This window comes from Salvia hispanica, chromosome 3, assembly GCF_029641045.1.
Source record: "Salvia hispanica isolate PSC_SH4W2 chromosome 3, Shi_PSC_v1, whole genome shotgun sequence".
NCBI classification, from domain to species: Eukaryota; Viridiplantae; Streptophyta; class Magnoliopsida; order Lamiales; family Lamiaceae; genus Salvia; species Salvia hispanica.
Genome location: NC_142694.1, coordinates 26,987,871 through 27,015,635, shown reverse-complemented (window position 1 = coordinate 27,015,635; position 27,765 = coordinate 26,987,871). Strand labels below are relative to the sequence as shown.

At 36.9% G+C, this 27,765-nt stretch overlaps 3 protein-coding genes across 6 annotated transcripts; 1 reads left to right on the top strand and 2 right to left on the bottom strand.

Moving 5' to 3' along the window:
* Positions 1-842: 842 nt before the first annotated feature.
* EMB2729 (Alpha amylase family protein) lies at positions 843-10,879 on the bottom strand. Of its 3 annotated transcripts, none has more exons than XM_048117214.2 (24): positions 10,686-10,879; positions 9,940-10,214; positions 9,764-9,835; positions 9,587-9,651; positions 8,743-9,423; positions 8,192-8,364; positions 8,001-8,090; positions 6,974-7,049; positions 6,241-6,348; positions 5,552-5,642; positions 5,055-5,156; positions 4,564-4,666; positions 4,100-4,237; positions 3,929-4,000; positions 3,716-3,805; positions 3,128-3,205; positions 2,951-3,058; positions 2,684-2,773; positions 2,502-2,606; positions 2,315-2,400; positions 1,646-1,700; positions 1,442-1,512; positions 1,254-1,320; positions 843-1,169 (listed from the first exon to the last, which is right to left on the bottom strand). In XM_048117214.2, the coding sequence occupies exons 2-22, from the start codon at positions 10,176-10,178 to the stop codon at positions 1,480-1,482; spliced, it is 2,655 nt and encodes an 884-aa protein (XP_047973171.1). In that variant the 5' UTR covers positions 10,179-10,214; positions 10,686-10,879; the 3' UTR covers positions 843-1,169; positions 1,254-1,320; positions 1,442-1,479. The 3 variants fall into 3 exon arrangements, with proteins under 3 accessions (XP_047973171.1, XP_088925130.1, XP_047973170.1); XM_089069004.1 differs by having other exon boundaries at positions 1,415-1,512; positions 9,940-10,208; XM_048117213.2 differs by having other exon boundaries at positions 1,415-1,512; positions 10,686-10,878.
* Positions 10,880-17,349: 6,470 nt separating this feature from the next.
* LOC125216561 (thaumatin-like protein 1) lies at positions 17,350-18,726 on the top strand. Its single transcript, XM_048118306.2, has 3 exons — positions 17,350-17,585; positions 17,669-18,320; positions 18,391-18,726. The coding sequence occupies exons 1-3, from the start codon at positions 17,525-17,527 to the stop codon at positions 18,611-18,613; spliced, it is 936 nt and encodes a 311-aa protein (XP_047974263.1). The 5' UTR covers positions 17,350-17,524; the 3' UTR covers positions 18,614-18,726.
* Positions 18,727-22,803: 4,077 nt separating this feature from the next.
* Positions 22,804-27,506, bottom strand: LOC125211581 (S-adenosyl-L-methionine-dependent methyltransferases superfamily protein). Of its 2 annotated transcripts, none has more exons than XM_048111444.2 (7): positions 27,308-27,506; positions 27,021-27,207; positions 26,794-26,873; positions 24,476-24,536; positions 24,281-24,396; positions 23,583-23,715; positions 22,804-23,274 (listed from the first exon to the last, which is right to left on the bottom strand). In XM_048111444.2, exons 1-7 carry the CDS (start codon positions 27,399-27,401, stop codon positions 22,995-22,997), a joined length of 951 nt encoding a protein of 316 aa, XP_047967401.1. In that variant the 5' UTR covers positions 27,402-27,506; the 3' UTR covers positions 22,804-22,994. The 2 variants fall into 2 exon arrangements, with proteins under 2 accessions (XP_047967401.1, XP_047967402.1); XM_048111445.2 differs by having other exon boundaries at positions 27,021-27,198; positions 27,308-27,505.
* Between the last annotated feature and the right edge of the window lie 259 nt (positions 27,507-27,765).

Here is a 27,765-nt window from a genome sequence, read left to right as displayed (position 1 = left end):
TTGATTAATGACATCCACTGAATAAATGAGTTGATGACGTACGTGACCAAGAGAGGGGTCCAAATCCAATCTACAAACCATCAAATGGAAAGAGCAAGTTGCATAATTAATTGTACTTAATTAATAGGTGAAAGATAGTGAAAGTGCAATTGCAAGAGTAAATTAAATTTTTAAGGATTAGTATTATTACATTTTTATTATTTACCAAAATTTCACGACTAGTAGCCCTATCATATACTTGTACCTTATCTTGTCTTAATTCCCCTCTTCATCTTAAGAAATTGAAGAATATAAACAAAATATTAATGATTTCATTTATTTAAATGTTAAAATATGTGTCTTTTCACATTGATATTTTAATATTGGAGTAGATAGGATTGCTTGATCATTTTTACATCTAAACACCTATTGGTGAGTTGATATGGCTCTTTCTCAACATATAGAATTAGCTGGTTTAATCTGGTTTTTGAAAAATGATGTCATACATACATTAGTGTCTCTTTCACGTCAACACAATATATGCAAATACAAATTTTAAACAATTTAAGAAATAACTTGATTTTCCAGTACACCCAATGGGTGTTTCATCATTTCAAACAATGCCCTATGCAAAGTCGTAGCCCCAGTGCAATTTGAAAATTCATTTACCAAAATTTGATTGCATACAAATCATTCTAAACAAGTTATACAAAAATTTAGGGATGAAAAATAAGCATATAAAAACTCTCAAGATTAATAAATTTTGTTCACGCTCGATTTAATGGAAATTAAAATTCCGACGGAAAGTTTAAGCTTCGAAATGTAATAATAGAATTGAAATTAGCTTAACCATTTTTGTAGCATAAAATAACATCAGTTTGGGTAGAATTTCATATAGAGATGAGATCTCGAAGCCCAGTAGTTGGATTTGAAATGGGCTGACTAAATACTAATGAAGGCTACTATTTTTTAATTTATAGAGGTCGGTTAGCCCAAGTTAATTTCCAAAAAAAATACATAAAATGTAGTAGTACATTTTAAATTTAATAGTACTACATAAATTGTACTTGCATATTATATTCTTCCATGGGCGATGCTCTAAATTTGAGTTTGCTTAATTATCAGCCATATTGGTCTCGATCGACTGGTCCTTGACCATCATAAATCTCTTCATCAGAATTCAATATGATCTGCAAGTTAATCACGAATTACAGAAGTGGCATCAGTTCAAATAAAAATTCAGGACTTCAGGTTCAGGATAATTCAATACTAACCTAAACTTGTTCGGTTTCGAGACATCCGTACAGGAGCTCCTTTGTGTAAGAACTAGGCCTGAGTTCACTATCACAATACGAACACAAGAGGCTAGTCAGCAGCTTGACTTAAGAATATAGCACAAAATAAATCAGTAGAATATCTGAGGAAGAAGATTCACCGATGCAGCTGCTGCACGAAGTCTCACCATTCTATGGCAATAAGATGAGTTTCACCAGATTGGAGTTAAACTCTGAGAATCCGAGTTAGCTTATACACCTGCATCAAATGAAATGGTTCTACATCACAGCTCCCATATCTTGAAGTCTTTGTGTTTCTCTTTGTAGATAGTATTTCTATTGTCTAGACAAAGGGTAGAAGTTGTGAATGCTAAATATTTCGCATGACTAACCTGAGATGTTCTACTTGGAAGCGGCACATCCAAGCAATACCTGGCTCCATCAGTTCTGCAAATCCAAGCAATATGTTAACGTTGTGAGCTGTAGGATATAGTAGTAATAGATAGCATCACACAAGGTTCCACAATACATAATTTAAGATGTAGTTCATACTTAAATTGATTAGAATGTACTCTGTTATGCAAGATTTAGATATTTTTTCATTATAGATGCTAGTCAAAATTATGTTCAGAAAATCGAACTATAAGCAGCTGTGCTGAAAGGAAGAGATTTGCTAGGAAAAGAAAATAAAAGATCAGTCAATGTTCTAAGATGGTGATGGTAAAGATATGCAGTTGAGGAAGACGATTCACAACATGTTTATGCAAATATGAGATAAGAGGAAGAGACTGCACTACCTATACAAACATGTTCAGAAGGAATTTTAGTCTTTTCATGTTGCTTTCGATCTCTATCTATTAATTGATTATTTATCAGAATATGGGTGCATATAAGATACTCCGTATATAGAAGCGTGTACGAACTGTCGGTTCGTTGATCTTTCAACCTGATTCGAGGTGGCAATATTTCAGAACCAAGTAAAACACTACTCAGCAGATACTGTCACGATCAATGACCTGCATACACCAGAGAGAAGAAAGTCATAGAACAGCATCACTCACTTTCTGTTAATGGTTCTTTGAGCATATTGGTCTCGATCAATTAATCCTTGACCACCATAAATCTCGTCATCAGAATTCAATATGATCTGCAAGTTAATCACGAATTACAGAAGTAGCATCAGTTCAAATGAAAATTCAGGACTTCGGGTTGAGGATAATTTAATAATAATATCAAAGCATCACTTACTTGATACTCTCCAGCTTCCTCAACGCCTATACTGTACCTTTCATATGAATTTGTGGGATGAAAGTTGAAGACAAAGACAAATGGGCCGCGTGAATAAGATATCACCTGGTTCAATGATGCTATTCAGTCCCACATGCATTTACAAACAATTATATATTATATGTATGGTAAACGGCGGATACCATCGTTGTGTCATCGACGTGGTGAATATTCGGAAGGCCCCTTGAACCTCTTAGAAGTACTCTCTCTTTTATGTCCAGTTTCATCATATCCTGAAGTACAAATTTTGAACACCAAGAAATCTGAAATTCATGTGATGTGTACTGCTTATATCTAGTCAATACCAATCTGATTGGATAAACATAAAACTATGCGTGACAATGTGAAGCTATATTAAGAAAATAAACAATATTGGATCAAATCTAGACTATATATAAATTCCAACTTACTTTATCAAAGGCAAATAATTTTTTGTGAAGTTCATCCTCCAAAAGCTCCCAACAGCGATTAGCAAGTGAATAGGAAAAACTGTTGCTTGACATTGGGAACTCAACCCTCTGAAACATAAAAAAATCGTCAATCACTTAAAAATGAATCTTTATATGTGCCAAATTAATGCAATTCACCTTTGGATGCCCAAACTCATTGCCCATGAAATTGAGGTATGCTGAACCACCAATAGTAAATGTAATTAATCTGATCATCTGTAATTCAGGTAACTCATACTATATTAATACTACATATGGAAAAACAGCTTCAGAGTAACATAGTCTGAAATTAACTAGAGACCAACAACTAACTATAAGGAAACCATCCTATTTGCAAGTACTTTTCAATGAACTCGCCCATAAAAGCTAACAACTATTCTTCATAGGTGTTTTTCTGAAAAACGCCACCACTTCAATAGGGCATTTCTTAACTCAAAAGAGTAGAGGTTAAAGTTTAAACACCACAAAAGGTGTTGTGAATGTGCTTATATATCGAAGCATATAAAATCTTTTTTACAACTAGTTAAGTTGTTAACAATGGATATTTGAAATAATATTTAAATAATTATTGCATATATCAATACAAGACAAAGGAATAAGAAATAGGTGAAATTAGACTTAGATAGAGGTAGGAGCCTAGGTGGGTCAACATTCATCAGAAAGAGTATAGATATGATATAGTATAGATATGATATAGTTAGTGGCAGCATGAAGAAACTGCCTTACCTTATGCAATGAACAACCCCTAAGCAAGGCCACTTCTGTGTTAGCGGAACCAAAAAGTATTTCTGCAAAAGAGCGACCCCCTGAAATTGACTGGCAAGCAAGAAAAATAAACCACGTTACAACTTTCTGGGGAGACTCTAGTAAAGAGTTGCATGTGGGGGGGGGGGGGGAGAGAGCGGCCATATTTGGTACACAAATGTAAATACTGATCACCTGGTTGTGGTTTTCAGCATACAAAAGCATCTTATCAACGCTGCACTTGTCTCCCACCAATGTGCTCACAAGCTAGAGGAAAAACATGAGGTAATAGTTTCAGTGAACTAACTTACAACATAAACTGTGTCTACTGTCTAGAGTAAGTAAACTTAAGGTTGTAGAAATAACCTTACTCATACTCCACTCATGATCAGGAACATTCTCAAGGAATGACAACCACAATTCTGATGCAGAGAGATTAACAAAATAATCAAATCCCAAACCACCTTGAGAAGTTGGTTCACAAAGTCCCGGATAAAGTGTGGCCTAAAAACAACAAGCCACTAAAGGGGATTAGATCAAGAAGCCGTACCTTCTATTAAAAGAACATTGCAGCATACACATGCATATGAGCATCAGTAATTTTATTATATGGTGTTGTGTTGTGTCAAAACAATATATTTTATGTTTATGTTCGTGCCAGTCATATCCTTATAGTGGCGTGTTCATGTTTATCGTAGCATATCGTTAATGAGTTGGCATGAAGCTGACACGATAACACTAATATTCAACATTAGAAAGACAAAAGAACAAGAGAAAAAAAAAACAATAATCAAGAGTTTAATGATAGAGAATGTATAACAATTTCTTACATCTTCAGCAATTGTCAGTACATTTGGGTGGAGGAAGTGGAGTATCTCATTAACTAATATTAGATACAGCAAAGCATCATTATCCACATATTGATTACAATACCTGAAACAGATAAAGGTTAGGTACTGCCAGATGGAAGGAATGCAAGAACTAGAAAAGTATCAAGTCATCAGGTTGATAACCAGCAAATATCAACCAGACCTAGGTGGTCAGCTAACATATAAAATTAGCTCAGTAGTACTTTAAATTAGCAGGACAAAACATGCGTACGTACACTGTCATTACATTAGCACAGTGTTCAAGTAAGAATGGAAAGTCAACTGTCAAGCAAAGCTTGATAAGGTGGGGGTTCACAACTTGGCATGAAAAATTATACTAAGATTGAGGAATAAAATATAATGCCGTATACCATCACTGCTGAGTGGTGAGTGGTGACAACTATATTAAAGGACATTTAACTGCCGCAAAGTTAAGTTCTTAGAAGCCTTACTCCTCTACATCACCAGTAAAAGTAGCAAATCCATTGTGTGTATACATCATTGACGAAAGAGAATGGAAATAGAAGCCATCAATCTGGTACTCCACCATCCACCTGGAAAAGGTCATAGATCCTGTTAAAACCAAAAGTTGGAGGGAAAAAACAACAGGAGAAATAGTCAGGCAAATTAAAAGTGACCCTACAAGACTTAGGCCTTGTTTGGTATGATGGAATTGAATGAGGGTTGAATGGAATGAAGGTTTAAATGAAATAAAGGTAGGAATGGAATGACAATTTCTTTGGATTTCCTTTGCATTTCATTAAATTCTCTCTTTCATTCCATCATACCAAACAAATGAATAGAATGGAAGTAGGAATCACATCTCATTACATCATACCAAGAAGGGCCTTAGTGTCAAACGTAAGGCAGGTTGTAAAAAGATTTGGAAAGATAGAGAACATGAAAAACATAGGAAGCTTCAAAACGGTAAAATGCTGTATTTAATTACCAATTTAAATTTGAAAGAAGGAAATGCAATACATCTTGATCACCATATTTGAACATCCGTGTGCCCCAAAATTTGTGCTGGCCTCTTTTACCTAGAATTTAGAAGAAAAAATATAAAAATTAAAGTAAAAGATGGGTAAGAATCTGGAAGAGAAAAAGTGTTCCATATCACAACTCTTGTTTCATTTGTCTAAAAACCTTTGGGACAGAATCAGAACCCATAACTGCAGATGCAATATTGCCAATGACTCTGAAATGAACCATCGGAACAATTGCATGAGAAGCAATTTGATCATGATTACCAATTCACTACTTACACCATAATCCCTTGCTACATAATTTTTCCTTGTCAGAAAGATAAAAAAATAAATCAATCGATGAGTATCTTTAACTCTGTTCCTGCTTGGGACTCCGGAGCATGCAAGCAATAAATCTAGGAATTTCACCAAGTAATATCCATGCAGAAAGGTAGGAAGAACATTAGCATGAAGACAACAAAAGTGATCTCAACCAAGAAACATTTAAAGCTAGAGGGACTCTATTTAGTATAAATATCATCTCTCAGAGGATTAATCTGTTTATTTCCAATCTTGTTGTGGCTATTACAGTATTACCTACAACTTATATAGCTCACTGCTTGATATTAATGCTACAAGTAAATCAAAATAATTAGTGTCAAAAAATTATTACCAGAATGGAAGTAACAATCATTCGATCCATCATAAAATGATAACCCCACCATTTCGTCAGCTGCGGCATAAGAATGAACAATATCTAAAAGGACGATCACGCCAAGTCCTACACATCAACCAATAACCATGTAACAATCCAAAACACGGTGAAACAAATCCATACATTGCAGCTGTCAAAAGTTGTTCTGAGAATGCTTAAAAGGATTCGGATAAACCTTGTGAATGTATGCTTCTAACGTTAAAGCAGTTAAAATGTTGAAAAAAGTACAAGCTAGTGATTGATACTCAAGCATAACACTTATAAAATACAACAAAAGTATATTTAAAGCCGCAGCAATATTGGAGGTCCTACTGGTTGTTCCTAGTGATTGAAGTTTAATCCTACTCAAGCATAACACTGATAAAATAAAACAAAAGTATATTAAAAGCCGCAGCAATATTGGAGGTCCTACTGGTTGTTCCTAAGAGGAAAAAAATGAAACATGAAATACAAATTTCCAGCAATTTGTCAAAATAATCTAAAGCTATTCAATTCTAGCGTGAATTTAGTATAGTACAATATCTATCTACATGAGGAAACGAACAAAGATCTGAATCTAGTTTCAATGTTCTAAAGTATAAGTTATATAATCAATTAAAGAACATTATACTAAGATATCAAATTATTCTATTGATAGCAGAATAAAAGCAATGGTAAAAATTGATATTGATTGGAAGAAATTTGATATAACCATGAGCTTCATCCACCAACCGCTTGAAGTCTTCAGGGGTACCATAGCGGCTGCTAACAGCAAAAAAATTTGTCACCTGCAAAAGAGAAAGGAAGAATAATATCAGAAAAAAGAGAAGGATAGGAGAATTAAAAAACGTAAATAATATATTACACCGATCATACTGTGATACGAAGCAGACCAAATAATTGAATTGTAGGTAGTCACATGCGTAGATATATGGTTCATAGACGCCAACTAAAAGGATTAATGTAAACGTTATATAATTTCTACAACGTAAAAAGATTAATGTTTACCTGCCTTGCTACTACTTTTCCAGAGACTTTCTTTCAATAGACCAATTCACCCTAACATCCTACCACTCTTCTCCATATACTTACAAATATATAAAACTAAATTCCTGTTACTTTAAATGTCAAATCCGAGAAGTGAAAAAAGCAATTCGAGCAGCGTGGATATCCAGTATTGCTTTTCCCAAATTGAGTATGCTTATAATCCAAACATAATTCCCTAGTTCTACATCAGAAATTCATTCCTAAATCACCATTGTGTAGAATATTGACTTCCTATTCTCTGTCCCCAAACAAACATTCCACGGATGAAATTTGCAAGGAAATAAGTATGTACCTAACGTCAACTCTCATCCAAAAACAGTGCCCACCAAACTAGGAGTGTCAAGTTGAGAAGGAACGATCATTTGTACTTATTTGTTAATTAAAGAAATCACATCATTGTCAATAACAGTCTAACATCAAATAATCATCATAAATAGAAGGTGCGAATTGAACTGTTGAGTTCATTATTAACATTGCTTGATGCAGTGCATTTAGAACTATGCACCATGTCTTAATGCACTAATGCCTTAGTATTCACTACGATCATCAGTTTTGTCTCACTTTGTTTCTGTAAGTACTCAAAGAAGTCTATAATGGTAAAGCGCAACAATGGTCATCAATAGGCTGGGGCTGCATTTTGAATTACAAAATGTTCGTATGCTGCAATTCTTCTTTTTTTGCATTTCACTTACTCTGTATCCAACTGTAAAATAATCCTTGTGCTCAAGGACTCCAATCAATTGGATTGCATTGTAACCAGCTTCCTTTACATGAACTAGGACCTGTATTGAAAATTGATTAGTACTACTAGGTAATCAGGAGTTAAAGATAAAGTACAATTCAATGAAACAAAGGAGAAATGTTGGAAACAATAGAGCACTACATTATCAGTGAACTCATTAAAAGTAGACACTCTAGGCTCCGCTCCACTTATTCCAACATGGCATTCATATATTCGCAAAGATTTAGGTTTTGATGGATGTTTATGCTTCCATTTGTAGGCACTTTCAGGAGAAGGCTCCCAGTGGACAGCATAAGCTTGATTCCCATCTGCCTCTGTATGTGATATAGTACATCAATCAGACTCCAAGTAAATAAAACAGATTGATATAAGAAAACAAGTGTAGTAGACAATTTATTTTTTTTAAAATTTAAAAAGGCGATAGAAAAGGAGTACAAGGACATGGAGCTTGATCATCTTAAACTTATTTCAGTTTTATACAGAAAAAAAAAAAAAAAAAAAAAAAAGAGTATAGTATAGCATGTTCAGGTTCCCTATTATCTAATGTCTTGCAAATAATTTCATAAGAAGTCCCCAGTTGAGCCTATGCATTTTTCAGAAAGTATATTATATGTACATATCCAAATAATAAAAGAAAATGGAAGAAAAATTAGAAAGGCAGGAAGCAACATATAAGTATAGCATTAAGTGACCTGGAATAACATAAGTAGCCCATGCAGGAACACGCTCTAAAGGACCCATTGGAGTGTTAAAGTATACCCTGTACTTGCTCCCATGGGGCATCCCAGGTATATACTTTTTTAACCACGCTTTCCGACCTTTTCGTGTTTCCAACCAGTAAGGAATAGGAGGCTTCTTATTTTTAAATTTCTCTCTCCAAGCAGGATCAGTTACAATTTGAAATTCATCATTTTCGTTATCCTCCTCAATAATCACATCACAAGGTGGTAAGTTGCTTGGTGGATCATCTTTATGTTCCTCTTTCCAGGCCTTATATCTTGTCATCGGATCTGGTATTTCTTCCATTTCCTCTTCTGTTTGTGGCCCATTAGGCCCAAATATTTGCTCGTACAGTTTAGCTGCAAGCTCATATCGCGATTTTATGAAGCGGTCTTCTCCAGGTTCCCAGTACTCTTCATTCGCTTTTTGAAAAACTTGTTCAACTGTGACACCACTATCACCTTTATCATAGTCATCAATGTAATTATACTGTTGAAAAAATACATCATCTGGTTCTTCTCCATCTCTAAGTTTGTCTTCAAGGATAACAAACCAGTAACCGAAATCATCATGGCCTAAGTAACCTTCCCTGGCACAATCCGTTGTCGGTGACCAACCATTGATATCCCCTACTAGAGAACAATAGCGAGCACCTAAACCCAAAAGGTCCAGCAGTTAATTTAATACAGTTTTATCCGCCAGGCATGAATGGCAGCGCACTGGAATATCATCTATATGTATTTAATTAGATAGCAGGTTTTCAAACATTCAAAACCGTAATAGCCCAATATATCCGGTAAGAATAAGTTGTCAAACCTGGAGCCCAGTCCATGTAATCCACACGATGCTGAACATTCCGATGCATTCCCAATAACTCAAACCTTGAAAACAACAAAGTAGGATAAGATAAAAGTGAAACAAAGAAAAGTTATGAATCTTTTCCAAACGACAACCAATCAGCACATATGCTTCAACAGACAGATAGGCACCAACCCAGAAACCATCTCCTGGAGATCGTAATACTGCTTGAGAAGCTCTTCCTTCAAATCCTTGAACGCTTTATACCTGTGAAAACCATAATCCGACACCAATGGAAGTTGCAGTACGCATCAAAACCCATACGTTGATGCGCATAATTAAAATTGAACCAAAGAAAGTCTTCAACTTACCTTTCGCGCAGGAACTGTGCGAAGGCTTTATTTGTGATACCGTGTTTGGAGAGGAATCCGGCAGGATCCAAAGCATCTTTTTTGTCGGATACGGGTTTTTTACGCGGTCTTTGAGACCTGTTCCGCGGAGCTTGGGGCTGCTGGTCGGCAGCGAAGCATTTGCATTTGCTCGGCAGGAAGACTCTATTTGTAGTGAGGAGTGGAGAGTTGATTGGGATAGAGGAAAATAGAGAAATCATTGTGGAGATGCGAGTGAGACGAGGAGCTGTCTGCCTCTGCGAGTGGGGTTTGTCAACATTGAGAGCAAACAAATACCGTAGCATACCAAAACCACACCTAAACCCTAAACCCTACATTAATTTCATCATCTTGAGAGCAAACAAATACCGTAGCAACTTTGAAATTTGTCAAAATTTGACTTTTAATATCGTAAATACAATTGTTTATCTCTAAGTATATCTATACTTACAGAAATGTGATTAGAAATGTTTTGGGTAGGGAAGTGTAAAATACTGGAAAACGGTAGTTATTGTTTATGTATTGTGGGAAGACGCGAGAAAATTACTCCTACATAAGAGTGTTGTAGAAACCTAGAGAGAAATTGGTAGAGAAGAAAACAGTGAGAGCTGTGGGAATCCAATAGACTAAGTTTTGAACATGCATATATACCAATGCCATTGCTGAAGAACAGAAAATGAAAACGAACACAAAACATGAATACAAACAGAAAGTTGAAAGCAAATTACCAAATCGAAGCAATTCGACGGCACAACGGAGGCGAGAGAGTGCCGGTGGAGAACGGGAAAGGATGAGTGGGTGTGAGTGTGAGATGGGCGACGAGAGAGGTGTTGGGAGGGATATGCAAATGCAACTGATTTGGGAACCAACTGGAATGGCGCCGAATGGGATTCTTTTTATTCAAAAAATTATCTTATCAGAATTCTAGATAGGAGTATTACTTTCCAAAAATAATGGATTCTTACGGCCCAGCTTCTCTTATGCTTAACTTATTACTTTTTTTCTATTCAGATATGGCCCATTAGTTTTTCTTTAATTGAGTATTTTAATTATTTCATAAATAAGAAATGGGTCATCTCAATTGGACGGACGAAAAAGAAAAGTGGGTCATTTTCGGTGGGGCGAAGAGAGTATATTATTGTACGATATAAATACTATAAACCGCAGAATATATCTTTGACAAATGCAACACAATTCCTAACCAAAAATCGTTTAAATCAAAGAGTAATGAAGAGGTGTAACTATGCACATTTCATTCAGTTATCAATAAGCTGTCTTCTCATTTGATAAGTACTAGATCTTTATAAACCATATCCCAAAGGACCAGAACTATACGTTGATAGAAAGTGTTTGGTCATAGAGCTCAAGGAAACTGCAAAATGTTATTTTAATAACTACAACAACAACTACCGCACAGTCGTCGGAATATCTTAAAGTGAAATATAAACTAAGATATACACAGGAACATAATAGGGGTTCACCGGAGCAATTGCTTTGTCAGGCATCAGTATGTTGACTTGCTAAGCTATTCTCTAAGCACTCGACCGATTCAGGGACTTAGACGAGGCTTAGTGGCCGAGCGCTAGAATGTTCCCTTCTCCATTTCCAGGCGCGGGTTCGAGCCTCTCTGATGGCGTTTCTCCTTTTTCATACTTCTTTTCTTTTTTCATGCTCTCTTTAATTCAAATGTATTTTAGCTTTTACTACTACTGATGAATTTAAAATATATAATGCATTATATATAATTCTTTTCTCATAAAGCTTAATCCTCTTAAATATTTAACTGTCTATATTTTTTAATTTCTAATGCATTTAATTTGTAAAAGACCTACTTTTTTAATACCTTTAATTTATATAATTTCTGTAAAGGATTTTAATTCTTTTCTAAATCATTTAATATTTATGTCTTTTGTGTTTTTTATGCATATTCTTTTATGAAAATAATTCAAAATTTTCTCAAATAAGTCAAATGATGATTAGGCATTAAAAATAACATTCCCTGCAAAAGCTTAAATAAATTAACAATAATAGTACTATATAAAGTAAGAAATTTTATTTTAGATAGTGGAAGTTATTCAAGTAGTAACACTAAAAAGTAATCCGTTTATTGTATATAATAAAGTTTCTTATTGCAAAATTATGACATATTATTAAGAAGAAGATAGAAGATCAATTCTCAATCTCTAAGTCCATATAATTATTTATCGTACCCCGTACCAAAATTTCTGGATCCGTCACTGATTAGATATCAAAATCACTAATAAAAGTCATGCTCTAATTTTACTATTATACACGTCAGAAAGTTGTACGGATACGGTGAGAGTTGTCAGTGCCGCAAATGCAAAACTAATTAATGTTTGATATAGTAAGAGCATCCGCAATGGTGCTTAGGCCAGCCATAGGCCAGCCATTCTCTCTCCTGCCACGTCAGCAACACTAAAAAAACCACCTGCCACATCAGATTTAGGCCAGCCATAGGCCAGCCGCAATAAAAATAATTCAAAATATACTACATTTACGGAATTAAAATTACGATTAAAATACGGAATTAAATTTACGACACATATATGGGAAAAATAATCCATTCCATTAAAAAAAATTACAAAGATTTAAATAAAAAAGTACATGATTTTTTTTTTAAAAAAAAGGGCTTCAACACACGAGCCCCGCCACTCTCTACTCCTCATCGTCGTCGTCCTCGTCGTCGCCGTCGCCGCCGCCGCCGCTGCCGCAACCCGTGGTATCTGAGCCCACGTCGGAACCCCCCAGCCGTGACCTCGCGATCTCTAAATCAGCACGCATGCTCTCGAGCATCTCGTAAAGAAACCTCTTCTCCGTGGGGTCAGTGGCGTTCTTCCACTCTCGGAAGACCTGTAACATCTGAGCCCGCGTTTGGTTACGCGAATGGAGAGTATACTCGAGTGGGGCGGCTGGGAGGGCGGAGGACTGGACCTCGCGGGGCGATAGGGGGAATCCGCCCCTCGCAGCCCGCTGCGCCCGCTTCTGTCCAACCGGGCGGGGGCGACCAGTAAATGAAGGAGGGGATGGAAACTCCTCAGCATCCGGGGGGAGGTCGTGGGATCCGCCGCTGCTGCCGCTGTAGTCGCCGCTATAGTTCAGCCGCTGCTTCTTCGGCCTCCCAGCGTCGCACCCCGCCCGGAACTTCTCGGAGTCCTTCAACAACAAGAAGCACTCCCAGAAGGTGAACTCCTTATACTTCCCCTCCAAGGGGAACTGACTCGCGGCTATCCTCCGGGCGTCGTCCTCAGTCTGCCCACTTCTGAGCTAACGGAGGGCGTTGGCGTACAAATTCGCAAAACGGCCCACCGCGGCCCTGGTGCGCTCCCACCCCTTCCGGACCTCCTCGTTGCTGAAGTCCTTCCCGTGCGGGAAGTGCCTCCTATAGGCATCTCTGATCATCGCCCACATGTTGACGACCCGCTGGTTGTTCGCAACCAGCGGATCGTCGCACACCTCCAACCACCCCTTGGCCACCCCGGCGTACTCATCCTCCGTCCACTTCCTCCGGCCAGTAGCAGCGGGCTGCGATGACTCGCCGACCGCCTTGCCCTTCCCCCTCCCCCTCGTCTTCTTCTTCGGCGCGGCCGGCGTCGCTGGAACGGGAGTATCATCGTCCCCGAGATCGATCCCCATATCATGCAATGACAGAAGGTCATCGCCAGAGAACTGCGTCTCCACCGGGGTCGACGTGTGAGACGAAGCCGTCAAAAAATCAAGCGAGGGCAGATATACCGCGTCCCCTCCCGGTGACCCCTGCACCCCCCCGGCATCCCGGGATGCATACCATGCGGCATCCCCCCCTGCCACATCATCCCCATCATCTGCTGCTGCAGCTGGGGCATACCCCCCCACCCGGGCGCTTACTGCCCGCCGCCCGGCATCCCCCACGGCATACCCCCGGCATACCCCCCTGGTTCCCCCCCATCGCCCCCCCCCCCCGGCGCACCAGCCATCATCCCCATCATCTGATTCCAAGGGATGTTAAACCCCGGGCCCATCTGCCCCCATCCAGATCCCACAGGTACCGTGGGAGTCTGAGATCCACTCGTCGCTGGACTGGACTCGTTGTTGTGATCCATCGCTCGATGATGCTCTTGTACAGAAAGTTAGAGAGAGAGAAAACTCGTTAAAACAAGTGGTGCAAATGAAAATGAAACAAAAATCGCGTTTATATATGATTTAAAAAAAAAAAATCAAAAATCAGCGCTGGCCGATCGGGCCTCCACAATGGCGGCTAGCCGATCGGCCAGCGCTTCGGCCAGCGACGAGCGATCGGCCAGCCCACGCCGATCCACTCGCCGAAATCGCCCTCGCCGATTGCAATGGTTCGGCTAGCGCGATGAATCGGCTAGCCGGTCGCTAGCCGACCATTGCGGATGCTCTAAGGGATCAGTTGATTGGTGAAGAAATTTGGCGGAGAGAATTAGGAACTTTTGCAACTTGAGAAGATAATTTAGAAAAGTATGCATGTATATTAAATAATCCTCCGTGTGTGTTTCCGTAATATAATGCTGATGACAAAATTGGTCATCTCAATAAAATTAATCTAATTGAAATTTGTATACTCAACTTACAATGAAAATTGAAGGTTAACAGAATTGAACTATTGCTGATATTAAATTTTTCGTAAGCTAAAGTCCCAAACATTAAATGATTTAGGTGCTCTTAATTAAGAAGCAATTAATTCAACTCCCAACTTTATGAGTAATTAATATTACTGAAAATACAATTTCTTGATACTACTGTATAATGAATATGGTTGCTAGATGCCGACTGTTGGAATTTATAGAAGGAGGTTGGCTCCAATTTAATTTCGACCAAAAATACATAAGATGTAGTACATTTTTAATTTAATACATAAATTGCACTTGAATATATTCTTCTATGGGCGATTTACTTGCATACTCTAAATTTGAGTTTACTTGATTATCAGCCATAAAATTCGTTCAGAATCTATACCTGTTTCAGTCCTAAAATTCATTGGGCTTCTCTCATTGAAATTGGCTTGTCCTACAGAAATTGAGTTGAAAAATAAACTATATACAGTTTTCATGTCGGTGGAAAATTCATAATAGTATTTCTTATGAATCTAGAAATGTATTCATGTTTATTATATTTGCGTATTATTTGACAAAATATGAAACTTATATGCTCAACATACCTTATAATGAACTATTTTACATTACGAAAATATTATCTTACATAATTCTTTATTTGCTTATGCATGTACAAACACAGGTATGTATGACTGTGGATTAAGTATTACTATTAATTACTTATTAATTAAAGATACATATAATATCAAGTTTAAATTAAAGGATTTATGTTATAACACTCTAAATGAGCTTGAGGCTTGAACATACTTTTAATAAATCAAGGTTCAAATCACTCACAAAGTATCTTTACTCATTTACAATCTTATGTTGCTTTTTCTTTATGAATAGATGAGAAAAGAAGAAATGTAAAATAAGTACTAGTAAGTAGAATAGAAGGAATTAAAGCAAGACCAAACATTAGAAAGGTGTTAGGTGAAAATTATATCCTGTCGAGGAATGACTATATTCCATTGGGTGTAATATTAATTTTACTCACTAATTTTTTTCTTATTTTGTTGCAGCACTTTGAAGATAATATTTTCTACTGAACATGTAAAGCATACACTAGCCTAAAAGAGAAAAATAAAAAGAAAATATATATTTGAATTACATTGCAAGAATGCAAGTCTTCCCTTTCCCCTTTTGTCCTTTTAGGAGCATTATTAGTTGCAGAATAATACCCTTATCATCAGAATTTTGCCCATATAAAACAAGTCTGCATCTTTTTTAAAGACATTTTCTAAATTAAGATAGTTGAGAGCTTTTCAGAAAGGAATGTTTTTTCTGTAGTGGGTGATGCATGAAAAACTTTGGTAAAAGAAGGGACAGCAATCAAAACATTCATATAATTGAGAATGTTAAATGTGTATATTGTAAACCATCTAGAATTTGTAGTACTCATGTTGTGGTCTTGTGGACGACGCAAAAGAAAAGTAGGATGACAAAAAAGTCCAAGATTGCTAGGAACTTATCCTCTCAAGTAAGAATACATGTTATTGTAAAAAAACACAGAATTGAGATAAGACTATGTTAATTCCTTGCTTGAGATCCTAATGTACCGTCAGAATGTTGTTAATTTATTATTTTATGATTTTACCTTTCACGTGTTATTTGAGTTATTTTCCTTGAATACGAAATTTAAGAAAATATTACTGTAGTATTTAATATCTCTGTCCTATAAAAATATAGATTCTTTTTTTTCCGTTCTCCTAAACATTTTTATTTTTAGTAACGTGTTTCTCTCTAATGAGATAGACTTCATTCTTCACTAACATACTTCAATAATTTTTTCTTTTTATCTTTTTTTCTACTTTACCAATTATGCATTAAAATCCATGACATTCCAAATTTATCGATTTTTATGGGACGGGAATAGTTCACTAGAGATAATCAAATACTAGGAGGGAGAATAAAGTAGGCGCGAGAAAAGATAGTACAACTACAACATGAAATAGAATAAAGTAAGAGAAAATGTGTCATTTTTTCCCACAAAGTTAAATGACTCATAGTAACGTGGGACAACCCGAAATGAAACACAATATGACTCAAGGAACTTGAGAGTGGTGTAATTTTTATTTAGCTATGATATTTGTATCAAATTTGAAAAATCTCGGCTCACAACTAATTGAAACTCAATTACATGTTCAGTATTTTGCAAGGAAGGCTCAACATTGTAGATTCACGAGACATGACTCTCTGGGAATCATCGTGTCAAAATGGCGTCCCTTTCGGCATTTTTTCCATGTGATTTTTGGGCAGGGAATGAGGTCGTGACTTAGCCACCCAACCACCTCCTCACACTCAAATGACCCACACACATGCACATGATCCTAATTCCCAAACATACAAGGATTATATACAAAGTACAAAATGAAGAAAAACACTAAATATACCACGGTCAAACTCCGTGTGTTTGTAATTATAAAGAAAAACGATAAACAATGAAACTCATCACAGTACATCAAAACATGCACAACTCCATACAGATAAATAATGAAAATTAACAATGCATAATTATATGATATGGTTTGGAGCGAATAATTTGCAAAAATCTATTGTATTTAGGATTAAATTGTGAAGTTTTAAAACCATTTTTAACCTTTTGGAAGAAAAAACACCAAAATTTGTCCCACCCTACTAATATACTTTTATTAACATGCATAAGCATAGCATACAGCTACTATTGAATTTTGCAGCAGTAGAGTATATTTTTGGTAAAGAAAAAGCAGAGTGAATGTGCGCGTGTGGGATTATATATATATACGAACACAAGATAGATTGCTTAAGATTCCTGTCCCACTCACTCCTCTCCACTCATCACTAGCTTCGCCATCGCCACCCTCCCTCCTTCAATTCATCCACCCAATTTTAGGGGAGGAGCAGCTCCACCACCACCCTTCACCTAGCTATTATTAGCCATTCATTTTATTGCTCTCATCCTACAAAATTAAATGGCTTCTTCCTTAAATATCCTCTTCATCACTCTCCTCCTCCACCTCTCCCAAGCCAAGGGTAAGCAACATAGTGTATAATCATTTAATTTTATTTTTAGTTGCATAATTAGATCAGAATTGGATGATGGTGTGATGCTGCAGGTGCAACATTCACATTTGTAAACAAATGCTCACAAACAATTTGGCCAGCAATTCTAGGAGCTCCGCAGCTCGAAACCACAGGCTTCGAGCTCCAGAAATCCGGTTCGCGCGCCTTCCAGGCACCAACCGGCTGGTCCGGCCGCTTCTGGGGCCGGACCGGCTGCAATTTCGATGAAACCGCCCACGGCTCCTGCCAAACCGGCGACTGCGGCTCCGGCCAATTGGAGTGCAACGGCGCCGGCGCCACCGCCGCCACGCTCGCCGAATTCACCCTCGGCTCCGGCTCCATGGACTTCTACGATGTCAGCCTCGTCGACGGCTACAACCTCCCGATGCTCGTCGAGCCCGGCGCCGGCGGATCGGGGCAGTGCGCGTCCACCGGCTGCCTCGAGGATCTCAACCAGAGGTGCCCGGCGGAGCTGAGGGCGGGGAGCGGCGGCGCGTGCCGGAGCGCGTGCGACGTTTTCAACACGCCGGAGTACTGCTGCAAGGGCGAGTACGGATCGCCGGCGACGTGCAAGCCGTCGGCGTACTCGCAGGCGTTCAAGAGCGCGTGCCCTAAGTCGTACAGCTACGCCTACGACGACGCCACCAGCACCTTCACCTGCACCGCCGCGGATTACGTCATCACCTTCTGCCCCTCCCACTCCAGGTAAAAACTCAAATTGAATAAATTAAACGCAGTTTGTGTGGAAATCCGGCTCTGAATTTTGTTTCTGCAGCCAAAAATCATCAAAATCGGATGATGCTGCCAGTAGCAGTACCACGACGGATGATTCCGGGTCGGAAACCGGATCCGGGTCGGTGCAGGAGGCGATTTTGGCGGACGGATCTTGGTTGGCGGATTTGGCAACGGGGGACTCGAGTCCTAGTGCCACACTGCAAGCATTGCTGGCACTTATTGTTGTACATCTAGCTGTTTCACTTGTACTTTTTCAATTGTAACATTTGTTTTTTAGTGTTAGTGATCATAATCGGAAAAGGAAAGCTACGATTTATGTCAATTGAAAATTCATGTCATTATAAATAATTCTTAATGTGAAAACGACTCGCCTTTATATTTGATTTTATCATTTATATACACTTTGAAACATAAGCGGTGCATTAAGTGTACATGTTTGATTTTCTCAAAATGAAGCAAAATGTTAGTGCGTCAATATTTTGTTACACTTAAATTATACCAAACCATAAAAATTAAAACTGATGAAAAATTATTTATAAACATAAAAACATTGAGAGTAGCATTAAATGCTCGTAGATTTCACAAACAAAAATTTCTATTTTCATAGTTATAAGAGCGTCTCCGGCGGCGCTCCTCCCCTTAGTCCTTCCCATAATTAAATTAATTCACAATTAAATTAAAATTTACGGAATTAAAATTCGACACAAATACGAACGGGAAATACGAATATTTCAATAAAAAAAACATACATCATTCGAAAAAAAAAATTACATAGTAGATAAAAAAAAACAACCACATCAGTGTCCACCCTCCGCGTCCAAACCTCTTCGATGATATCCTTCTGAAGTCGAATATGGGCATTTTATAGAGTTTAAAAAAAAAATAAAAAAAATGTCGGACGTTCGAGTGGGACGGGCGACCTTCGCCACAGTGGCGCCCGTTCCACTCGCCCGTCGACGGGAGGGGCGAGGCCATCGCAGGGGCACTCGGGACGGGCGTGGGCGCCCTTCCCGCCCACTATGGCGCCCGTCAGGTCGCCCGTCCCCGACGGGCGAACGGGAAGGGCGCCGTTGGAGACACCCTAAGTTATGTGTATGAATTCAATTTGAGCTGCCCGAGATCACTCAATTTAAATTTGACCTAATTTTTTCGAGATTAATTTCGTTAAAGGTTAATATTTATATGACAAAAATCATGCTACATGGTATAATTATGAGATTAAATAGCAGATCAAAATTATTCAATTGAAAAAACAATCACGATAGTAAATCTGTCTAATTACTAAATCAAACATTTTTTATAGTATAATTTATTTAGTTTTGATGACAATTCTATAGTTAAAAATTCAATGCTACCAATAATTGTAAATTGAGCGTCCAACTTATCTCTTTACACAAATATCTTTATTTATTCTCTTCTTTTTTTTAATCCTTTTCAGGGTAATGGTAAGAATATTGCAAAAGAAAATTAGAAGCAAAATATCGAGGGGGAAAGGAGGGGGTATTTTATTTTTAACTTTGTGATGTCCTTTTAGGAGTAGAGTTGTTTGATTCTAATGAAATTACTTGTTGGGACCCAAAGTGTAAGCTTTAAGGTAAAATTTGTGTGAAAGCATTTCGAGGGGACACTGAAATAGGTGTTTGTCTCTGCCAAAGTGCCAATCACATTGCCTTTTGAAAAAAGTGATAAACAGAGATAAAAAAAAAAAAGAGACGTTATTCTCTATTTTGTCAAATCATGGAGTAAAAATTAGTCCATTCATTTATCTTATTTAATTTTTTCGTGTATAGAATGAATATTTACTTTTAAAAATTGGAAATTAATTTATGATAGTATTAAGTTTATGTTTATTTAATACTAGTACTTCATGAAATATGATACCACTATGTAAATATTTTAATGATAAAATGATAAAAAAAGGAATGGAGTAGTCATTTTGCTTTCAGCTGAAAGTGTTTATAGTGAAGTGCGTTCCTAGTTTCTATGGCGTAATAATCATTGCTTTGAAGATAAGCATAACGATTTTATAATGTAAAGTTTGTCTTTACGTGATTTAATCAAGACTTCATAATGATAAAGTTGAAAATGGTTTGACCACAATTATAAGCATTTTGGTTCCTTTCATTATTTCTAAATCTCTATCGATTGCTTACCAGTTGTTCACTGTTCACTTGCTTACCAGTCGAGACACTGTCGATCGCAATAAAAATATCTACACGGCTAAATCTCTAGTAGTAATTAATTTCTAAATACACAATCCCACAATCCTAAATCTAATAAAAAAACACCACAGTAATTAGGTATTACTCCCTCCGTCCCAGTTTAAGATATCCGTCCAAGTTGTCTATACTCCACATACCCAAAATTCTATTAGCCGATCCCGCGGGTATTGGCCTATTAGGTATTAAATGCAAAATATACTTATATGGATTGGATACATACGCACCAATAAATCCAGTTCGATATCAGTGTTTTGTTAACCCTTAGTCCCTACCCAATCTAAAAACTCACGATTCATAGAATTATTTATATTCAGCGAGTACCTACGCATTGGTGAATTGACAGGTTGAGAATGATTATTGCAATTTTGTTGCGTCTTTCCATATGCATTTAGTGCTAAATATTCAACATTGCCGACAATCCAAAATTGTCAACAACTGATCCATATGCACGAGACACGACGAAGCTTCCTACATGCTTGGTAGCATTGACTACCAAGCATGGACATATGTATCAGAATAATATAGTAATATGTATCAAAATAATATGGAGATGCTTTTGCAACCTTTTTTTTGGTCTTTCTGTGTTGCTATCAACATCATTTTGAGGGATAATTGGAAACTAAGAGGATTTTCAGATACAAAATACACATCGTACCCAAATAACGATTTTAACTCTATTTCTTGGTTAAAGAAGTACATAAATATTAATTTTGTAAACTTTTGCATGGGTCCAAATTTTACTCATTTGCTAGCTGACTCAATTTTTAAGTTTGGTGAGCAATCCGAATTTTGAAGCAATGTTTAAAAAGCTGTGAGTGTAGTACTCCCTTTGTTCCACAGTAGTAGAGTCCTTTCATTTTCTGCACTTGTTTTCAAAAATTGATAATAAATAGTTAAAGTGAAGAGTGAGTAAAGTAAAATAGAGAATAATGTAGGGTAGAGTCTTATCTATACTATTCTCTTTCTTACTTTACTTTTTCTCAACTTTAACTATTTATAAATTTTTTTTCAAAACGATTGCTCAAAATGAAATGACTCTGCTACTGTGGAACGGAGAGAGTGATTTTTACGGCGGTATCCATCGAGTTAGATATTGATCATTGTCAATAATCATAAAATGGACTTAAAAGTAATTATCAGTATATTATTATTATATTTTTCTGTTAATGTTGAATTTTGGATTCTTAATACCACTTCCAGTTAGAAAACTACTGCACAGAGCCTCCCAAATTGTGCCTTCAGATTTTCCATCAAGCTCCAAAGAATCGAGTTATTGACCAAAGAAAATGGACTCAAATATTCAAAAGGAATAATAATTTTTCTTTTTTACAGCTTGACCTAAAAATGAATGCAATAAAAACCACAGTTAATACATAATTCATACATTTATATGCAATTAACCCTTATGTACAAGATGGCTTTATAACTATTAACGACAGTCACAGAAATATCCTAAAATTATACTAGTTCGCTTAATTTATACTTCCTGCGTCCCCAAAGAATACGCATTTTGAGTTCAACATGAATTTTAATGCAAATTTGGTAAAGTAAGAGAGATGGTGAGAAAAAAAATAATTAAAGTACTGTTAGTGGGGAATGCCACCTCATTAGAGAAAAAAAGATTTTTCAAAATTGGAAAGTGTATATTCTCATGAGACGGACTAAAAAGAAAAAAGTGTATATTCTTGTGGGACGGAGGGAGTAATAAAATTAACAATTTTGGAAACAGTTTTAAATGCCCAAGAATTTTGATTTTCCAATTCATACAACTTGCAATATTTGAAGATTTAACCAACTGAATGCGAATATACTAGTAATAGTATAAATGGAAGTTTCAAGCTAACGCATAAAATGGTCTTAACAACAGTCTCCAAGGAGTTGAAAAAATCCCAACTTGCTAGAAAAATGTGTATATCTAAATAAATAAAATCGCAAAGAGAAGCATAAACTTGATCCAAAGGGAATTGCACTGCCACCTTTTGAAAGCATCTATCGTCTTAGCAGAATCTATCTTATTGTTTCACAGCAATATAAGTATGTGAAAAATGATATCTTTATGGGTGGGGGAATCTTTTGCATTTTTTAAGTTCCTCAACTCACCCTATTTCTATGCACACCTATAAAGAAGATAACCAAACAATCCTCCCTTAAACAATCCATTATTTCCCCTAATACTTTAAAGCAATTTATTAGCAAGTAGATCATACTACTATATATTAGTACTACAAATCTTTGAATACTATTTTAGTATAAAGAAATAATCTGCATCAAATTTCGAGGAATCAATGTCAAGCTTAGTGCTTTCCTATGTCATAACTTTCACAATGATAGATGGTTCCATCTTGAAATATTCAATGAGAAAGGTTAGATCAAAGGCTAGGTAGTAGACAAGAAGCGGCAAAAGCAGAACACAAAAAGAAGTTCACCGTGTAATGCTGACCAATAAAGGGTAACAGTGGTCCGGCTCATAGTTGGGCCAGCAGTGATCGCCGTTGATGATACTTTTATGCCGTCTCCATATTTCTGCATCGTAGGCCTCGGTGATAGTGAAGTGCATCCCACTAGCCTCAACTTCCAGCAGAAATTTGTCTAACGAATCATCTCTTTTGGGGCTAAAGAGTAGGGCTTCCGAGGGACCATGCTCTTTAAGTAAGCATCTGATTGTTCGAGCCAGCCCTTTGTGGAATTTCTTGAAAAAAGTGCTGCAAAATGACAAGCTAAAGTCAACACCATGATTTTGATATGGTGATAAGAAATTCTCTTGCATGTGCAACTAATGTAGCATAATATATATGAGTGGATGATCTTCAGCATAAGGCTCACGAGAAAACTAAGTCATACTATTTCCTAATTTGAAAACATCGTGTTATGCACTATTACAAACTATTAGATGTATGATCACTAGTTCTACACCCACAGGTTCCTCAGCAAAATAACAAATTTGATGACATTGACTTCAGGGAAATTAGGTGTTCTATTTCTATATGATCAATTCATACAATTCAATTACCAGTCACTCGCAACAATGATGTCGAAGGATCCAGAAATATTTGATGCATCATGCTGATCCCAGTGCAGGATCAATGGCTTCACCTTTGTACTGCCAAGTGCAGCAGAGTTGATATTGATGTTATGCTGTATATCTGCTTGTTAAGAATGTTCATTTTACATAGAACAATTAATGAAACAAACAGATCTAAAATATTGGGGAACCAATAACATCAACTTCCACATATCAATCAAAGCAGTACCATGTTTAATCCATTGGTGGCAGCACACAACATTAAGCTATATACTACTGGTTATGCATACTCTACCAAAAAAGCTGACCTAGACCACTGCATCATTATTCTGTTTAATACTAGCATCAATTAGTATCACTTAGATGCCTAGACTTCTTGCAGACTTGAAGCCATGATGTTTCTTTGTCATATTTACATCGGAGTATAATTTATCACCAAACCAATCAAAGTGGGGCTTCAAAAAAAAGTATTCAGAGCTCTATTTTCCTGGTTTCCTATCTCAATTTAATGTGCCAAGGAGCTTGACAAGTTCATAGCACATCATTGTTGATAATGCAGCGTAATTGGTCACTATAGCATGCTGCACACTGCTAAATCAAAAGAATAAAACAGCCAACAAGTAGACAACATGAAGTGTATCCTTATACATAAGCTTATCAATTGATTATAACAAGTAAGAGGATACAATCAACAACTTGAGGGTTTCCATCTGATATCACCACTTCTAATGCTTCTGCAGCCACAGCAATAACAAAACCAGCTAGCCCGTACCCTGATCCAAGTTCGATAACTCTTTTATTCCTAAGAATGTAGAGAATGGCTCAGAAATAAATCCAGCAAAAATGCATCAGCAACCAATGAATCAAGGTTACTAATATACCTGAAATTATCAAGATGTGACATGCAATAATAAGCAAGTACATCCTCTGAAGGCCACTGACCTGTTAAAGAGAAAAGATTCTATAAATATAAGTGTTCATCGGAATATGTAGTCATGTTAGCAATTAAGAAGAGAGAGAGGTTTGAGCAGAAAATATCATTTCTTGAACCAAATATACGAACTGCAAAAATTTAGCTAGAATATCAATATAGCTTAAGTATATTTGTCAATTCCTATTACAGCATGACATCTGATTTTGTTCTCTCATACATTAAAAAGTTTTCCCAGGGAAAAGAGACAGGTAGAAAAACAGAAGATTATTGGTTGTTGCAGTGGTGTTTCCATATCTAGAAACAGGACCACATGCCCTGACATCTCCAATCTCGTATGTGTAAGGCTCATTTTCTTCATCAAGTTTTGTCTCTAGGCTCTAAAATTGATCATTTCTATGCAAATGATACTCATGTTATTTCAGTCATAATACAGCCTGCATGATGTTCCCAAGTCGACCAGGAAAGGAACTTATTTAGAGATGTAAACTCAGTGGTAAACGTGGCAAGGGTTCTACAGCTGCAGGTCATGCAAGAATTTCCATTGAATCAGGCATGAAATCTAGGAGCAAGCCATCCCAGCAGTATGAATAATGAGTTGAAGACAATATTGCTGGCCAGAGATCAGTATATCTGTCCTAGAGTAGCAGTCCTATTACATGCCTAACTGACCTGCTGATATTCGACTACAAATAAGTTATATTGAAGCCATTTTAGGAAGATTTCAGGTCATTTTAACTGTTTCAAATATTTAGAAATCTATGGTTTGAAGCCAAGCCAACAAAACTGATCAAATTTTTGTGATTGGTCAACTTTTTCATCATTATTCATAGTTTGATACATGATCTAATGTGATTTTTTTCATATTTCGAATGTTTAAAGAAGCATTAAGGGCTTCCCAGAAGGCATTTGATAAATTTCGTGTCAGGCGAAGAAAATATGCATCTGCAAATTCAAAGATTTTTTTCTATAATTGTCTACCAATCTTCTAGCTTTATATAACCCTGTTAGCACTATCGAAAAATGTCTAGACACAAACATGTAGAAGTATTTCCAATTTCTGAAGGCTAGTTGACCTTATATACCACTTTGAACCAAGAGTACAACTGAATTTTTGTAATACTAACATTACAGACGAACTATGAGTTTTCCAAGTGTAGAGAACAAAGTGTTGGTTAGAATTTCTTTTATCAATCATTTAAATGTGCTAATTATTCCACCATAACACTTCAAGAATAACACGAGATTATCTATTGTAGATTTTGCACTATGCTAAGTAGCATATAGCCTCCCCATATCTGAAGAAATCCTCTGAGGCATCTAATAAGTAGATAGTAATGAGAAATTGACATTCCTGATAAACAGCTGAAAAATCAGAGTTATTAAAGGATATTTTGCTTCAGCAATAAACATACTATAGAATGTAAAAGAGAGATCAAGGCCCACATCTCTGTTCATATCTAAGTTCCCACTCCTCTATCAAGTCTTAATTGTTCAGACCAGTAATACTTTGAAAAAATTGAGCCTCTGCCAGATGGTAGCTATCAGTAAGTAGAATCAATCACACGTTTAGTAACTTCTAGGAAAATCGTGCTCTAGTTCAGACAGTCCACAAGAAGGTTACGAGTTGAAATGCTCAAATTCCTGAACTGGGTTGCCAAGGACCCAGAGGGATTGGCTACTATTTCATCTTTCAATGAGGCCAACATTAATTTTAGCAATGCCATTCCTCAATATTGAAACCTCTGCAGGAAGAATAGGAAGAACACCGGAACCTAACGCCCCTTAACAAATTAGTTCAAACTGAAGAAGCAATCATTGTAAAATGAAAACTGTCACAAGTTAAGATTCAATCCAAGTTGAAAAACTATCTTGAGTTTGAGCAGAAAACTACCATTTGTGCTAATTAATACTCTTCACATCCTAAATAACTTCATCTAACATCCTTCAAAAATCTGATGTCAACAGGGACAAATTACCAGTTGAGATATTTCCAAATCACTCGCTAGCTCAATCACTTCAATAAATTTCACTGATATAGCCAACTTCACTAAGGGCATTTTAAAGAATGCTGATCAAGTTCAATATCACTGATTGTCATGACATGATAAAATTCTGAGAAACTTTAATTAGCAGCCAACTAAATACTAGTTATTTTAGCTTATATTTAATGAAATCAAACTCATATAGTTTTCAAAAGACATTGGTTGACCTGGAGGTCAAATTACGCTGAGGTCATCATAAACCAGATAATAACATGCTACTTACAGACAAGTCCCGTATTATCTATGTTGTATCGATTACAGACTTCAAAGTCATTGAGATCAACACGATCTTCCCATCTTTGACTGCATAAACATATTTTAACTAGTTACACAATCGCAACAAACCATAATTGAAGCAGCATTTCAGCAATTCCAGCCAAAAGCCACAAGGCTACAACCAATTGAGCTAACAACTGGACAGCTATCGGTAAATTAGCATCCCTAACTCACCGTAGAAAAAGCTCAGGAGCATTAGGCAGCGGCAATGTGTAGCGGTAACAAACATCTCTCTTAGACAAAGAATCTGGATCTTCGCCGCCGTCATTCACCACATGGCACGGTATCAGATTGAATCCACGTCTCGTTCGTCGCGATACTTTTTCTAAACTGATATTGTCATTGGAATCACCTGCAAATTCTTTGTTTGTTGACAGAAAATCGAGAATTTCCAACTTTACACGAAATGATTTTTGGCGCGTAGGAGTGATTCAAATTCGTTTATGCATAGATAAGCTTACCGGAATCGGATGGACGGCGAAGAAGAGCGCGGCGTAGGATTTGCCACCGCAAAGACGAGGGCTTCGGCGTTGACTGTGGCTGATGAGGCTCCATCAATGGCGTGGCCACGTCAAGCGACGTCGTTCCCTTTGTTCACTGAAATTGAACTGTAGATCAGATAACTAATTTCGCCCCTCCAGTTGTTAGATGTTGCTATTTTACACCCCCAAAATAATTAAATATCAATTTATACAAGCTTCACTTTTATTTTGATTATTTATTTAGGAATTCATGGCCTACTAAACTGTTACTTCGTCCTCCATTTATAGTCTCATTTAGACTCGACGTCAAATTTAAGACATTGATTAGCTTTGTGAAGGAAAGTTGATAGAAGTAATTAGTGGAATATGAGCTCAACTATCATTTATAGTCCCGTTGTAACTAGGATGGACGGATCTAAATAGTAAAATTGGACATT